Consider the following 16,076-nt stretch of genomic DNA (forward strand, 5'->3'; position numbering starts at 1 on the left):
GCATGAGACTCATGGCTGCTTCGTTTTCTTCAGGGCTTCAGAAAGTCTGGCTACATGTTTACCTGCTGAGGGCTTCTTTTTAAACAATTACAATAAAATACCTTTGAGCTTTAACCTTCAAGTACTCCAGAGTGAAAAGATGGCCAACCTATCAGAAATAAGTATACAATTATGTAATTATTACCTCAGCCCCTATGCAATCCAGTCTGCAAATACAATGTTCAGGGTTCATGACATTACTATTTCTAAAATTTATTTATGTAGCATCTTCCACAGCAAAGTACTTCACCACCTTAAAGTGAGGCAGTAGCTCATATATAAATACAGTCTTATTTTACATTTCTTTGAAATCTCATTCTCGAATACCTGAAAATATGATAAAGAGGAGTAAATCTATCATTGTCACATGCCCACTGGGAGGATAAAATTGACAGCAGCACAGAGCTGCACAGCAATTTTGCTATTCAGTCATGTAGAATGTTATTCTTCATTTTAAGCACCAGAGGAATTTTGTTTTCAGAAGTAATTAGCAGTTTTACCATTTGGCCAGAAAACAAGTGTCACTGCCTCTATTTTTGCAAAATGTTCCCTACAATTCGGAGCAACTGTTCAGAAAAAAAAACAGTTTATTTCTTACTCTAAAGGATGGAACATGAGGTTGCAACAGGTCCTAATATGTCAATAATGCAACAGTTTTCTGAAAATAATTTCTTCAAAATGGTACATATATTATGTTCTAGCATGCTCATATGGCATATATTTACTGCTTGGTCAGGATTAGCTTGTCAAGGGATTTTTTTCTTGTCTCCTACAGTATTTTAAAATGTATATTAAGCAATATTTCCTGTGAAGACAATCAGAGAGGGAGAGCTATTTACTTCCAGAGAAAAAAACCCAGGGTTTTGTCCATCTCTATTAATCCTTTTATGCACAAATGTAGTATCCAAGTGGCATTCAATACTTGATGGCAATTTAAGAGTGGTAAACACAGGACAGTTTAACATGTCAGAAGCCAGCGCAGCAGTGCCCTATTGTCTTCCCTACCTATAACTCCATCCTTCCCATCATTCTGCTTCCTCCTGGGCTGCTCACACCCACCTGTGGTGGCCTCAGGAGATCAGCACAGTTAGTGCATCTCCACTGGGCATTGTGAAGTTAAGAGAACATGTTGCACAGGTATAAAGAAGGGAAATCAGAACAACAGAATTATCTTACCAAAGGGGGAAAAAAATATCTGTCAACAACCTGTGTTCAGAAATTCAATTAGTTTTTTTTATTAATTAAATAAAGAAACTTGTTCCCTTGAGCTTCTCAGTGGAGGGTATCAACAACTTATACCAAAGTTTAGCCTAAGTAATTTATGTCAGTAACTACAGCACAGAGAAAACCCTGTGTTTCCTTAAGCAGCTTTACATTCAGGTGGGAGCATCCTCACCACTGCCTTTTGGACTCTGCAGCACAAATGTTAACACACTGTAGCTGTCTCAGTCCTCAGCCAAATCTTTTTTAAAGCAGTACAAAACTTCCTCAATTCTTTAAAAACCTCTTGTCTTTCAGGAATATTAGATTCCTCTAGAAATCAGAAGGCATACATAATTTATGGAATAAATTCCAAACAATCCAATTCTTTCAGACATCTAGAGATGGAAACACCTGTTCAGAGAGTGAGAGTGCTCTGAGGAGGTGTCTCTGACTCCATGAGTAAGATTGTACCTCATAATCCAGAGCTAGGAGGAAATAGTTCCTCATTAATTCAAAGAAAAAAAGTTGAAGTGAGATAATTTCAGAGAATCTTGAAATGGTTTGGGTTGGAAGGATGTTAAAGATCACCTCGTTCCAACCCCCGGCCATGGGCAGGGTGGGACACCTCCCACTAGACCAGGTTGTTCAGAGCCCCATCCAGCCTGGCCTTGAACACTTCCAGGAATGGGGCAGCCACAGCTGCTCTGGGCACCCTGTCCAAGTGCCTCACCATTCTTTCAGTGAAGAAAATTCCATCCTTCTTCCTAACTTTAGATACAAGATAACCAATTCAACAAGAGATGTCACATGAAGCAGTCCAAGAATGTTCAATGAATTTATCCTCTTCAAGGAAGGCTGATCAAGTGATGATACTTCCCTACAGTATGATAGCATCTGAATACTACACACATACCCATCTTAAGGATATTTGAAATACAGAAGGAAAAATATCACCATATGCTAGCTATTTTTATACCATGTCTACTACTTACTGACATGGCTTTGCAATAAAATATGATTTGTGAATATCTGCAATGAAAAATATAGCAAAAATCTTTTAAATAAGCTTATAGTTAGAATCTTAATTGCAATTCATTTTCTATTTAAAGATAATGTTTATCAAATCAGGCATCATGCTGGAGGCACAAACCACCATGGAACATTCATACAGTATTTTCTATTATAGGCACTTGAGTTGTCTTCAACTTTGATTAACAGCTCCCTAATGATGCCATAAGATACCTGTATTAAGGTAGATTTTTGATTAAAAATTAATACTACAGGGTCAAACTCATTACATTTACTCCCATGATAATATCAACATTTGTTTTACAGAGATATTTCCTTTATAGAGGCAGATACAGACTGCTTCCAGTGCTTACATGGCCTAAGGAACAAGTATCTCCATGTTTCCATCTTAAAACATTAGGCAAGAAATCAAATAGAATCATTAGAACTTTTCAATCCCTCTTTCATTGGTATGAAATGATTTTGTCACAGTAATTCAGGAAATAGGAGCATGTGAGTGATACATTCCAGGTCTTGAAGCCTGCTTTTGCTAATGCAGTGTATGTACAGCACTGACCAATGAAAAGCAGTGTCAATCACTAGATGCTGTGCAATCTAAGTTATTTCAGGAAGACTGGCAAAGTCTTCCAGTAGAACTATGCTTGTGCCTCTCACATGAATTAGCACATTGTTTGATCATTTACTATCATTTCTACTACCCATGAGAACCAAGTCTTGCTCCTGCCTTGGACTTTCTTAAACTCTTTCCATAAACAACAAAGAATTTCCATGTTGAATATTCCCTGAGAAGATGACAAATGCAGCCTACCTGTGAGATCAGTTCCCTCTGGAAAGATGAGGAGTTGCAGTGGTTCACGAATGTCACAGAAATAATCCAGCATTTTTTCGAAGTGGCTCTTGTCGTCTTCCCACTTTCTCTGAACGAAAACAAAGGCTGCAACCTGCATTGCCCAGCCTAAAGTTTTAAAAAAATACACCTTCAGCAACATTTCACTCTGATACTTCCACAGTGTCTGTTATTCCAAAGAATTTTATAAATTATGTTAGACCCAATCTGCTGCCCACCTGTCATCAACTCTGATTAAGAGCACTTGGTTACCTTGTAAAAAGAATTCTGGATTGATAAAAAAAAAGAATGCATAAATGCATTCAAAACTCAAGTTACCAGACCAAGAATAGGGTCAATGCTGTCCTGAAACGAGGTTGCAGCAAGGCAGGGGGTTGATCTCTTCTCCCAGGTAACATGCACCAGGACAAGAGGAAATGGCTTTAAGTTGCATCAGGTTTAGACTGGATATTAGGAAAAAATTCTTCACCAAAAGCATTGTCTAGCTAGCCCTAGGAACAAGCTACCCAGAAAAGTGTTTGTGTCACCATCCCTGGGACTATTTAAAAGCTGTGTAGATGTACTGCTTAGGGATGCAGTGCTTAGGGATGTGCTCAGACTTGATAATCTTGACAGTCCTACCTAAACAATGCCATGATTCTCTGAGGTGAAGCATTTAAAACCAGAAAGTATCTGCTCCTTTAAAGGCTTTATTATATATACCTCCTTATAATTTTCATTACTCACAGAAGAAAATACTTACAGCTTTTCTTTACACTTGAATATAGAATAAAAACTTAAATATATACATTTGTTTGTATTAATACATACAAGGATTTGCAGCCTGCCATCAAACTGACAATGTAAGTGCAGTGAAGTAAGTGCAACTGCTGCTGACCCTGCAGCTCAGAGGTCACATCCCATTATCTTCAGTAAGTATTCTTGGCTCTTTTTGGCACAAGTATATAGTGTACAGCACATCACATAATATCACAAGTTCTGTCCATTAGCTCAGACAGAAGGATGAAAAATCAGGGCTCCAGCTCCACCACAAGCCTGAGATGCTCCCTTCCTAAACAGGGCTCAGAAGAGCATGACACTGCCTTGCCAGTGTACTTGGTGAGCTTGTACCTCATCAGAAAACCTGCAGAGAGATCCTGCACATCAAAGAGAAAACATCACAGCTGCCCATTCTCCTCTTTGCTCACAACCACTCTCAAAGCCTGTTTTTCCTTTGCTGGTGACTTACAGCATGTTATTCTTGCCCTTCATTTCAGCTCCTCTTCACAGGATTCCTTTATATTCTGTTCATAGCAGTATCTCATATGGACCATATGCTGGAAAACTACTTACTAAAGTCACTCATTTTTCCATCAGCTTTGTAAGTCAGTCAGCCTGGAAAATACATTAACCTGCTGCATCATCTCTTCTGTACTGGTTAGAAAAATTAATTGTATTGTTAAAGATTTGTGACCTATATCATGGGGTAAATACTTCTTATTTTTAAATCAGTTAAACAAATGGAACATGAATAACTAAAAAACTGTCTGCAATCTGGATCTAATGCATCTCAGATATCCAGAAAATCAGTGATATTCAGATAACTGAATACTAGAAGTGGTTATATGACTTAAGAAAAGAAATGCCCAGAATGCAGTCTCAGCAAATCTTTTCATATTTGCATACTATATTTGTGAAAAATCCTTTGTAAGGGAAATTAAACTTTGATCACAAGATTTTATGTGCATTTATGCACCTATTACATTCCCACATCTGCAGTATCAAGAAGTGTCAGTACAGCTTTATTAACAGAGGCTACCCATGTTTAACAAATTGCTTGCAGAAAAAAAAAAAAGATACATTTCACAGTAACTTTAAAGTAACTTAATGCAATTTAACTATGCTATCTTTTGGCATGTAATCATCTCCTGCTGTTACAATACATGGCACATTAGTATTTGAAATTGTACTAATCAGGGCTTCATTTCCACTCTAGTGTCATATAAAGAGGACATCTTTTCATACCAAATCGTGCCCAAGCATTTCATTGCTCTAGAAGATAGGTGGAGACTGCACAAGTTGCATCAGGGGAAGTTCAGATTGGATATTAGGAAAAGGTTCTTCACTGAAAGGGTGGTCAGTCACCAGGGAAGTCATCACAGCATCTCACCTGGCAGAGTTCAAAGAGTACCTGGACTGATGCTCCTGATCATGATTTGGCTTTAGGCAGTCCTGTGAGGAGCAGGGAGTTGGACTTGATGGTCCATATGGGCCCCTTCCAACCTGAGATATTCTGTGATACTTCATCTGATATCAAATTCATAAAAATGGACAATGCAAAGGATAAAATCCCTCTGAGCAGAAAGAGCGATGCCTTGAACCATACCATTTACAACTGTGGAAATGCAGATGCTCCACAGGACAGAGTGGAAAAATACACAGAGATTATGAAAGTTCTACTGTGGTTTCAGTGTTTTCCAATCATTCTTAGCTCTCAGCCCAGACCTTCTGTATGTTTTATGTACACAGGACACTACACCTGAGTTAGTATATGGAAACCCGTACCGTGCTAAGCCATTTTATTGTGTGGCATCACACATCAGGCCTTAGTTACTCAGTCCTTGTGTTCTCATTGCAGCAGAGTCTGTAGGCTGAAAGAATGGAAGCAAAAAGCAAAATAAATGCTCACTTAAGGAAGCCTACTGATACTTTCCCAGGTCAGCAGCTCTTTAGGAGTGATTCGGGTCCATAACAAAGGGAATATGGAAAAAGCTGCCAGATCCCATCCTCTCTCCTACCCTTCTTCATGCAGCACAAGGCTTTAAATTATATCAAAACTTGCAAATAAACTCACTCTAGCTATCATTCTTCAACAGCACTGTGAGCATCCAATTATAAACACCTTTAGCTACCAACAAAAGATGCTGCTTGGGTGACTTGTACTTTACCTGACTAAACTGCATAAAACAGAGGATAGAGTGCAGTAGTTTCCCATTCCTGCTCTAAGTGGTGGTGTTATATATGGGCTATGAATAATTAAACAGAAGCAGTAATGTAATGACAGGATGTCAGGGAGGAGTGGGAAAGGAGTTGGGAGGCATCCAGTTTTTAAGATAAACAACAGGTTTGATTTTCTAACCTTTCCAATAAACAACATCCAGTGTTCTGGAAGAATGTGTCTGTCTTTAAGTGTATATCTAATTAGATGAAACAGTCCTGACTGTTCAAAAAAGAAGAGGTTATCTAACAGATAGCTGACTAAGAGAAAAGGACCCAGGTTTCCTCCTGACTTACCCCAGCACAGCACACTGGGCCAAGCTATTTTAACATCTATGACTGTGGAGAAATTTCCACATTTGCCCATGCTTCAAGGCCTCCAGGCAACAAAACTGTGAATTCCTGATTTCTATAAAGCCCTGGTTCATGCACCAGTGGGGACAGTGCCTGCTGTTCACATGCCTCACCACCCCACCAGTGTCAACTGGGTAAGGAAGAGCCACTTTTGCTTGGCCTTTGAGCAAAGCAAAAGCAGCTCTTGCTTTGATTTCCACTCCAGTGTGTCTGCATTGTGCTGCTGCAGAAATAACATGTTACAAGTCCAAGACACGATGTGGGAGCCAAAGAGGAATGCATAGGGAAACAGGAGGACTTCAGTAAATCAATGGGCAGAATGAAAGATTTTGCTAATCAGTAGTATTTATGAAAAAGCAGCAGAAGGCAGTCCCTTCCCATGTGCAGCCTGCAGTAAGACTTGCTATTCAGTTTAGGTCAACATATTGTTCAACTGAATTAAATGTATTTTGCTCTCTTTGCACAGCATTTCTGGTTGTCCAAAAGCTCCTGGACAACAGGAATTTTCCTAGCAAAGGCAGCATTTACTTGACTGGGGAAAAATGGTTGCCTTTGGATTTGCAGATTCTTAAGAAATCATTGATGACAAAAACACAGCAGAGAAACAGCAAAGCTAAAGAAACCATAACAATGCACATCCATTTCTTTGCTAAAATAATCTTCTTATCGCAGCCGACATTTTGGATGACTAACATTGCTTGGAAAGGCATACAAAAAGCATCACACTGCACAGCTCTTGTTCCAAATTGCCAAACAGCAGTGCAAAAACCTACCAGAGAGAATAGCTAGCCACACTGACCTTTAAATCAACATTTCAGAGCTGAAAAAATAAACAAGCAGCTTAAAATCTCTAGGAACACAGACACAGTAATGATATGTATCCTATTAGGATGTAATTCTGTGCAGGAAAAAAAAAATGTGCTTGCACAAAAAGAAAAGCCTGCTATTGAAATAGAGAGATGTGTTGTACATCACAATTTCCTTACTGCCTTGGGGATAAAGCAAACTACAGCTTATGCAAGTCGAGAATTTGCAGCATTGTATTAAAAATGCCAGCTCCAGGTCTAAAGCTTTTTAAATTCTAAGACCCTGCACTTCTATTTTCCTTACCCCAAAATCCTTTAGAAAAAACAACACTCAATGCTGAAATTTCCTTAGTGTGTTTTCATTGCAAAGGTAATTTGGAAGTAAGCAGAAACCAAACGTGGATGTAACAATGAACAAAAGCAAGAAAGAGCTGAGTTGTGCCAAAAAAAAGGCTTTGTTTGGTTTTGTATCACAATTTTTTGTACTCAGCCTCAGAAATCAGATATCCTCCAAAATGTCACATCTCAAGGAGGGATATTATGGCTGATATTGAAAGCAAGCATACACACACACTCCTCAAGAAAATGGTATCTACAGTATGTTACCTGTAGCAATGTAACAGAACAACTAACAATACTAAACCCCCTGCAAACAAATTCAATAAGTGATTCAAAATTTCAGAATCAAGTAGGAAGGTAAACAGCCTAACTATGGGCTTTGCTATTATATTCAATCATCCTGTCTCTTTTCTATCACTGGATTACTCACTGTTTCTTCATAGCACTAGCTTGGTCGAAAATAAAAGCCTTATTCAGTGTGTCTGTATTCAGCAGGGGTCTGGTCCTGATCAGGGCTTTTGAGGCATCAGGGAACCAGACATCCAGGCTTAATAAGGGAAATCACTCGGAAGCTCATGATCCCACTGTACACAAATAATTGGGCCTATTAACAGTTTGTTACTCCTAGTGTTTTGCTGCATAAAATTACCACAAGGCAACAAGTATGCAGTTGTGAATGTCCCCTGTTTCAAAGATCTGTGGGTACTGCAAAGATGCTGGTTCATAGAAGATCACACAGGAAGCCAGGGTGTAAAGTTACTGTACATATACAGCATTGAGTTTTAAGCAGTATAGACTGATAAGCACATTTCTGCAAATTCAATTAGAATTGGGCATTTTGCTGTTGTTCTTATTTCCTAGGTAGTTTTATATCTAAAAGCCCAAAGCAAATATTTTTTTTTTATGTTTAATGTAATGGTTTGAGAGCAGAAACTAGAAAAATAAAGAAAAAAATGCTTCTTGAAACAACCTCATATAGTACAATCTCTGCTCCTGGCAAGTTTTCTTTCACCATGCTCATTTCCAATAATTCAGTTAATAGGAGTATAATGAATTGAAAGACTACTATCTGATTGGGTGAATTCTTTAAGCAAATTACAAGATAAACTAAGAGATAAAATTCACAAATACAAATTCACAGTAGTGCTCTTGGTTTTATAGTGAGTCATCTGATTCAGTCTATTTCTTAATTTTATTCAATATGTGAGGTGTCCATTTCAAAACCACCATGCTTTTGCTATTGCCTTGCACTAACAGACTCTGAACATTAACCTACATCTGTTTTAAAATTATTTTTATGGTAATTTCCAGTTAAGATTATATATTTCAGATTATATATATTCAGATATACATATCAGTTTATATATGCTCAGATTATATCTTTCATATATATATATATATATATATATATATATATATATATATATATATATCTCCCTATGTAGTCTACCATACATTCCACAGAATACCATCTCTTCCAATGTGGAGCCTGACCAACCTTTTTTTTCCCTACTAAAACAATTAACAAACAATGTTAAAAACACAGATTTTCAAGGTAACTTAAAAAACCAAAAATATTCTGATCTTGCTCTGATTCGCAGGTTTTAGCTTTGACTTCCCCATAGATCTCATGCATTTATTTCAGTACCAAATTATTCCAAATTTTATGTTTGTTTAAGTCACATTCAAGTCTTAAAGCTTTCTTTATTTGCTTTGTTCTGCTTCATTGTCTTACGGAAGAATATAGGATGTGCAAGTACAAACCCCTGCTTTAGCTTACTGTTTACTGAGAACACAATTAGAAACTTCTTCAAACAAGGTTTGCAGCACAAGATTTCCTTGTCAGGGCAAGAACAATGTTGTCAAAAAGCTAGTCAGATACAGTGGCCTGTGCCTCACCTGTGAAAATATAACTGTGGAACCTTCTAGAAAGAATATTTCATTGAAGAATTGGTATCTCTCAGCCAAGGAACACACACAGAGCATGTGAAAGCATGCGGGAAAAACTCATCACAGAAGCAGCAAGATATGTGTGTATATAAAGCACCCAGAGATATACTATCTTCTTGGAAAGTATTCTTTCAATAGTCAGTGCCTTAATTGTGGTTCAGAAGGATATTATTTGGACACTTCATATTCAAAATTTCATTTCATTTTCTAAATTATGCCATTTTTATAGAATATGGATGATTAGATGATTAACTCTGCCATTATCTTAGTGCTACTTACAAAATACTATAAATGTCATTATGTACTATTAAACCTCTGGTTACAGTATGCATCTTAAATTTTATTTTCAATTTTATTTGATTTGATGCACTGTGTAAAATCAGAATAACATAACAGAACATAACATCACTCAAAAGTAAAGCAAACTAAAGCAAAGGCTCTGGGATGGCTGGAAAGCAGCTTCTTCTGATGCAGTTTAAAAATACATCAATACAGTGAAACAGCACATGAAAACCTAAGTGTTAAAAAAGATGAGTCTTTCCCAATATGTATCTGGAGAAAAGGCCTATGTCACTCCAAAATCTCCAAAGACATGCAGAAAACAACCTCCAGTTGTGAGACTGTGAGGAAGAACAAGCAGGCTCTACCAAACAGTGTGAGAGTCATCTGAACTGCCAGTCAAGAACTGGGAGAGATTCTACAACAGAATATCTCTTCCAAAGGCCTGCATCCTCTTCAGATGCTTCATCTCCTCCATGGGGGACCATGGAAGGAACCCAGCCTGAAGAGCTGAGCTGTACAGATGTTGCATAACCCACTGATAACAGCACAGGAATGCAAATCAGGAAAACATGCCAATCTAATTCTGCTCTCATTTGTTCTGTAAGCTTGGACAAAACAACCTCTCCCTCTATCACTTATTGTTTGTAAAATGGGGAGAATGAAAGTAGTTAGCATCTGATCTCACACTTTTGATGTGCATTTTGGAGAGGGAAAGGGGTAGAGAACAAGTGGAGTCCTTATTAGATAGAAAGGATAAGGAAAGTTTAATGGAACACAGGCTTGTTGGCTTTGGTTGTGGGATTTTTTTTTTTCCCTGACAGGGGTGGGAGAAACCTATTATGCCTTTCCTGGATGAGAGAAGCTGGGAAACAGGCCCCTAAGCTTTTCTTCCCTACAAAAGAAAAAAGAAAAAAAAAAAAGGCATATAAGGTTACAGCCAACTTAAGCTGCATTTCTGCTGCAAAGTAACAATCCTTCATTCACACTTAAAATTTCTTCAAGAGAGTCTTCACATGGAATAACTGGTAGAATAACAATTGTGCTTGCCATTAGAGAGTATGCTTTTCAACTTCTACTTTCAAATTCACCTAGGTTAACAACTCTATGGTAATTAAGTCTGGCAGCTCATAATTGAATTGCTAGAAGACAAAACATCGCAGCTCCTCAAAACTCTCAGACTATTTTAATGTAAGATGCTTGACACAGGAACTATGCTAGAAAGTCCAGTAGGTTACAGATTTAATTTTTTTAAATAATAAGCTCTATTGGTAAGAATTTTAATGTAAATCCACCTATAGATTTGCTTTTGCCTGAACAAAGAAGCTTTATGCTGAAGCATTTCGATACCTACCTATGGAAGTAGTTGTGGCAGCACAAACACTTCCATGCCAATACAAATGTGTACAGATCCTCCACACTGCACTGCTTTAGCTGCACTCCAATTGAGTTAAGTTTTAAAATTTTCTAGGCTTAGTGACAACAATATTTTACCTCATGGTAGCTGATCCATCATAGCTGTCGGTGTGTATGCTCTTAGCCTGTGGCAAAGGCAGGATAATTTGAGTTGTTTTGCCCTGCTTCATTGAAAAACAAGATGACTCAAATTACTTTGAGCTTGCTTCAGGCGAGGCTCGCACACTTGGACAGCTATAATGGATCAACTGACGTGTAGTAGAAGATTGGTGGGGCTGAGCCCAGTGCTGAAACAGAGCAAAACTCCTTTTTTTTCCCCTGGCATTTAACTTGAGCCTTTGTGAACTACGACATGTGAGTGAACAGACGAGTGAAAAACAGCGACTAAAAAGCTCCTACATCTTGCAATCTTCTCTGAGAGGAATGTTAGCCACAGAATAACTTGAATCCAGAGATGAAGATCTGGACAGAGTTACTCAAGTTATCTCTGCTCCTAACTACTCCAGGCTTGTCAGGTTTGCTTATTCTCCTCTTTTTTCTTTGTCATCTTTTCCTTTCCTTACCTGTTCCTGTCCACTCTGCTTCAACTATAATTCCCTCCTTTAGCAGCCTTAGTGACCTTTTCAAAACAGGGAAATCTTCAAGATATGTCCATCAATGGTGCCTGCAACACCTGCACACTTTACATTTTTACACTGAATTATGATGGTATTTATCTTTACCATTTGCACTAAGCAAAACTAGAATTAATATTATGTCATGTGGTAGCCATGCTCTGACATTAGTCCCTCTGGTTACCCTCTCTCACTTTTCCATAAATTTATCTGACAGCGCTCAAATTAAACCCAAATTTCAATTTATTTTTCATATCCATGTTGTGGCATGTTTAACCATTAAAATTCAAATATTACTGTAAGCTCATCCAACACAACCATATTGTCCATCATTAAAACAACATACCTATTTCAAGTGAAGTCTTACTGGTTATCATAAGAAGACTTCCACAAATGAAACTGTTAAGAAAAAAATTAAAACCATCTCCTAGACATTATCTGGTCATCCCACACTACCTTGTATGTTCCTTGGTACATACAAGAACATGTATGTATGTATGGAACACAAGTATGTGTTCCATAGCAGATTCTGAACATGACAGCAGCATAATCTGTATCACTTCCCAAACTACTCCTTATTAATTGAGAATAGATGAGAATATTAATTGATCCTATCTATTACAAGTAGTGTAGAGAAGTCCTATCATGTCAGACCATGCAGGAAGCTGTCAATGACATTAGAAATTCTCCTTGAAAACTAATACTGCAGAATGTGTCAGTAGCTTCTGATGATGTCAGATGAGAAACTGCAGCAACAGCCAAGAGCAGAGTAGTGCTCCCTGGAGACGCCAGCTTTGGCAAGATGTACTGAAATGCTGCAAGAATGTTTCTGAAATTGAGATTACTGAAACGTAATATCTCTTTGTGAAAATTTTACTGCCCCCAATTCATCAAGCCAAAGCTACAGTTCCAGGAAGAAAGGACCATCTGTTTTTCTTTGGACTTCTTTTTTTAAAGCTCACCTTTAATCAATTTTAAGGCTTTTTTCATACACTGGAATGCAAAGAATGAATAACTTGAGAACTAGATAAATGACTCAATGTGTCTCCTTGAAATAGTGAATCCTCTAATTTTAATTATAATTAACTAGAAAATAACGGCCTACTTGTAATACAGAGTCATTAAATCTGATACCTTTACACTTTTAACCTACAAAGGGGACCACAAGAACTCTGGATCTATTTCCATTCCCAGCTTTGCCTTTCACCTATCATATGTGCCACTGGAAAGAGCATAATCTCTCACAGACCTATTTTTACACCCAAATGGGAAATTACTTATGACAACAAAAGTGCTATACTGAATACAGCAAGGCTTCCAGAAACATGGATATGGACGGTTTGCATTACAAATCTTATCTTAAACATAATTTAAAACTTAATGCCTGTTAGAAAAAAATAAAAGCCTTTGAAAGATCACAAAAAATTGCACAGAAAGAAATATGGTATAGTCACTCAAATATTTCTGAAACTCAGAGCATGATTATCACTAGGTTAAGATTTATTAGAAGTTGCATTTAGCCAGTGTATCAAACTTCCCTAACCCTATACATCTGACTATGTACAATTAATCCATATAAATATATGAAAAGATAAATCTGAAAGACATGATGAAAATAGCTCATTGAATTATCACAAATATTATATCTTAAACGATCAACGTCTAAAGTATCAATTACAGATGCAGTGCACTGAAATTGTCTGGTTGATTTCCAAGTGATCTTCTGGCTTTTACAAGCTCATAAAAGAAAACATTTAGTTAAAAACCACAGGACACAACTTAAAAACAAGCCAAAAACCTGAATAAACACTTACTATGGGTTTATCATATAACACAGCACAGCTGAGAGCAGTAAGTGGAAGAAATTCTGCTGTCACTGATGAGATTTAGGGTTCTCCTCTTTAGACACCATTCTCTGCAGTGATCCTGCCCCAACAAACCTCATACAGATTCATCTTTTTCCATCAGTCTTCATTCAATCCAGGAGTCTCACTTTCCAACAATCCCCTAATTACATAGATAAACAGAATATTTTTGCAAGAAAATGCCACCCAAAACACAGCCTGACTGAACACAGAGACATGCATTTTTAAGGCCTCTTTTTTAGATACACTAAGATAAATCAGAAGCTTATCTTTCAGAATTTCAGGACATCAAATCACGGCTTCAGTGAAGGATGCAGTTTAGCCGAACTCCCCTTCTGTGACTAATAATCCAACATTAACAGTTTACTGAAAAATAAGCTATAATTCACAAAATTGCAACCAAAGTCCTCAAAGTCCGTGTATCGTGGACAATTCTTGGGGATCTGGCATAAAAATAGTTGTTTATAACACTACAGACCCAAGTGTCAGCTCTACCACCAGAAATTGTCATCCTATAATGGAAATAACAGTAGCAAATGTCTGCATGTGTCACCTCTACATCACAAAGTGGAGGATGAGCCCAGAATTTTGTTAGTGGCTTAAGCTGCTATATCAGAACAAAGATGGCACCATGGTCTGCCAATATTGACCTGACACGGATCCATCTTCCTGAGCCTACTGATCAAATCTATTAGATGTGCTCAGTTTATGCAGAAAACTGAGAACTGAATTTTTAAAAAATATAAAAAAAACCCCAACATCTCTAAATGACTCCTAACATCCTTTCAGGAACTACATTTTACCAAGCACAGTTTAGCATCCAAGCTCCTGGAGCTGACCTTCCAATCTTATTAGTGGCATTAATAAGCATAAATACAAATGGGCTTTTTAATAACAAGACGTATGTTACTTTTGAAGACAGAAATCTATAAATCTTCCTCAGGATCTTCTTGATTTTATCTTCCATCACTGCTATAAAAAGTTGCATGGGCAGCTGATTCCAAGACTTCAAAATATCTCTGCTGTACAGTGAAGATACCTAATATGCATTTGCTCATTTCCTCTCATGTTAAAAGAGATTTTTCTTTTGTCAAGTAAAATTGACCTTAATATGTGGCTGTTAGGGAAATAAAAGCACATTACCCTGTTGCTGCTGTTACTTAAAGAGCACTGAATGCAACACAATGCAACAGTGAATGCAATCCAGTGCAACAGCTCCTCAGGATGGAATCTTGCCAAAATTATCTGTTCAGATAAATGACCTGACAAAAGGCAACCATAAATAAAGTTACTCTTTCGACATCATAAAGTTGACGCATATCCTGCCCAAGCTAGTTTTGTATAAAACAGCAAATAAATCTAAGAGATAAATAAAATGCAGAGATGCTTTTATTTCAGATAAGTCTGCCTATTTATTCAGAAACCATTTGTGCAACAATTTTTGGACTATCTGAAACGATTTCTCTGACTATGTGCAACTCAGATCTCTTTCCAGCCTACATCATTATAAATCCTGATGATTTCATATCCTGCACAGAATATTTTGCATAGCCAAGTTCAATTTAAAATTAGTTATTAAAATGAACCATTAACTTTACAGTTGCCAACAGAGTTTTTTTTTTTAATCTTCACAATAGTTTACATTGGATAATGAAGAAAGAAGCTTGATGAGAGCATTTGCGATGTGGGGTGAAATAGCTCCCAAAATACAATGCTGAAAGAGACTTTGAAAAAACTGAAAATCATTTTTCATCATCCTGAAAAATGCTTTTGGTATGTAAAGCAGAAATATATTTACCTACAAAGCAACAGCAGCACATGTAGTATCTTATAAAAGAATGTAGTCCAGGTGTCCTCTGGAGATTTATGGTTTAATCATTCCACGTGACACATGTTTTAAACAAGTTTTTTTTTTTTTTAAATACTGAAACAGAATTTAAACCTATGTCATTTAGTAGGTTATGGACTGTGCTGGACATAATTTAAACATACTTTCCTTTCAAATTAAAGGGTTTAGTGACATACCAAATCCTGGAATGCTTTTGAGACTGGATTTGAGACAGATTTTTTCAAGTCTGAGGTAGCTGTATCGCAGCAGGCAGTTCCACAGGAACATCCAGTCCATTCGTGTGCGATGGTTCATGATAATGACACTCCTTTCTCCAGGAACAAATCCATCTCCAGTGACAACCACCTTGGCACCACACACCATTTCCAGCAAGGCCTAGAAATAGTATCTCAGTATTATTGCTTTACTCCCAGAAGAAAAGCATCACCCCATTAGCAATAAAAATTAATTTGAATTATATCATTTCACTTATTCGCTCACATTACAACTGGCAAACAAACTTCTGTTTTC

The 16,076-nt window shown here is 37.3% G+C and overlaps 1 protein-coding gene across 4 annotated transcripts in view; it reads right to left on the bottom strand.

Moving 5' to 3' along the window:
- Nucleotides 1-16,076, bottom strand: part of LCLAT1 (lysocardiolipin acyltransferase 1) — a 112,697-nt gene that overhangs the window by 56,944 nt on the left and 39,677 nt on the right. For all 4 annotated transcript variants that reach the window (XM_068186042.1, XM_068186041.1, XM_068186043.1 and 1 more), the window contains 2 exons: nucleotides 15,743-15,941; nucleotides 3,080-3,226 (listed from right to left, as the gene is read on the bottom strand). In XM_068186042.1, the coding sequence (XP_068042143.1) occupies nucleotides 3,080-3,226; nucleotides 15,743-15,941 (346 nt within the window). The remainder of the gene's footprint in view (nucleotides 1-3,079; nucleotides 3,227-15,742; nucleotides 15,942-16,076) is intronic.

The sequence above is a fragment of the Anomalospiza imberbis genome, chromosome 3 (genome assembly GCF_031753505.1).
Source record: "Anomalospiza imberbis isolate Cuckoo-Finch-1a 21T00152 chromosome 3, ASM3175350v1, whole genome shotgun sequence".
Classification (NCBI taxonomy): domain Eukaryota; kingdom Metazoa; phylum Chordata; class Aves; order Passeriformes; family Viduidae; genus Anomalospiza; species Anomalospiza imberbis.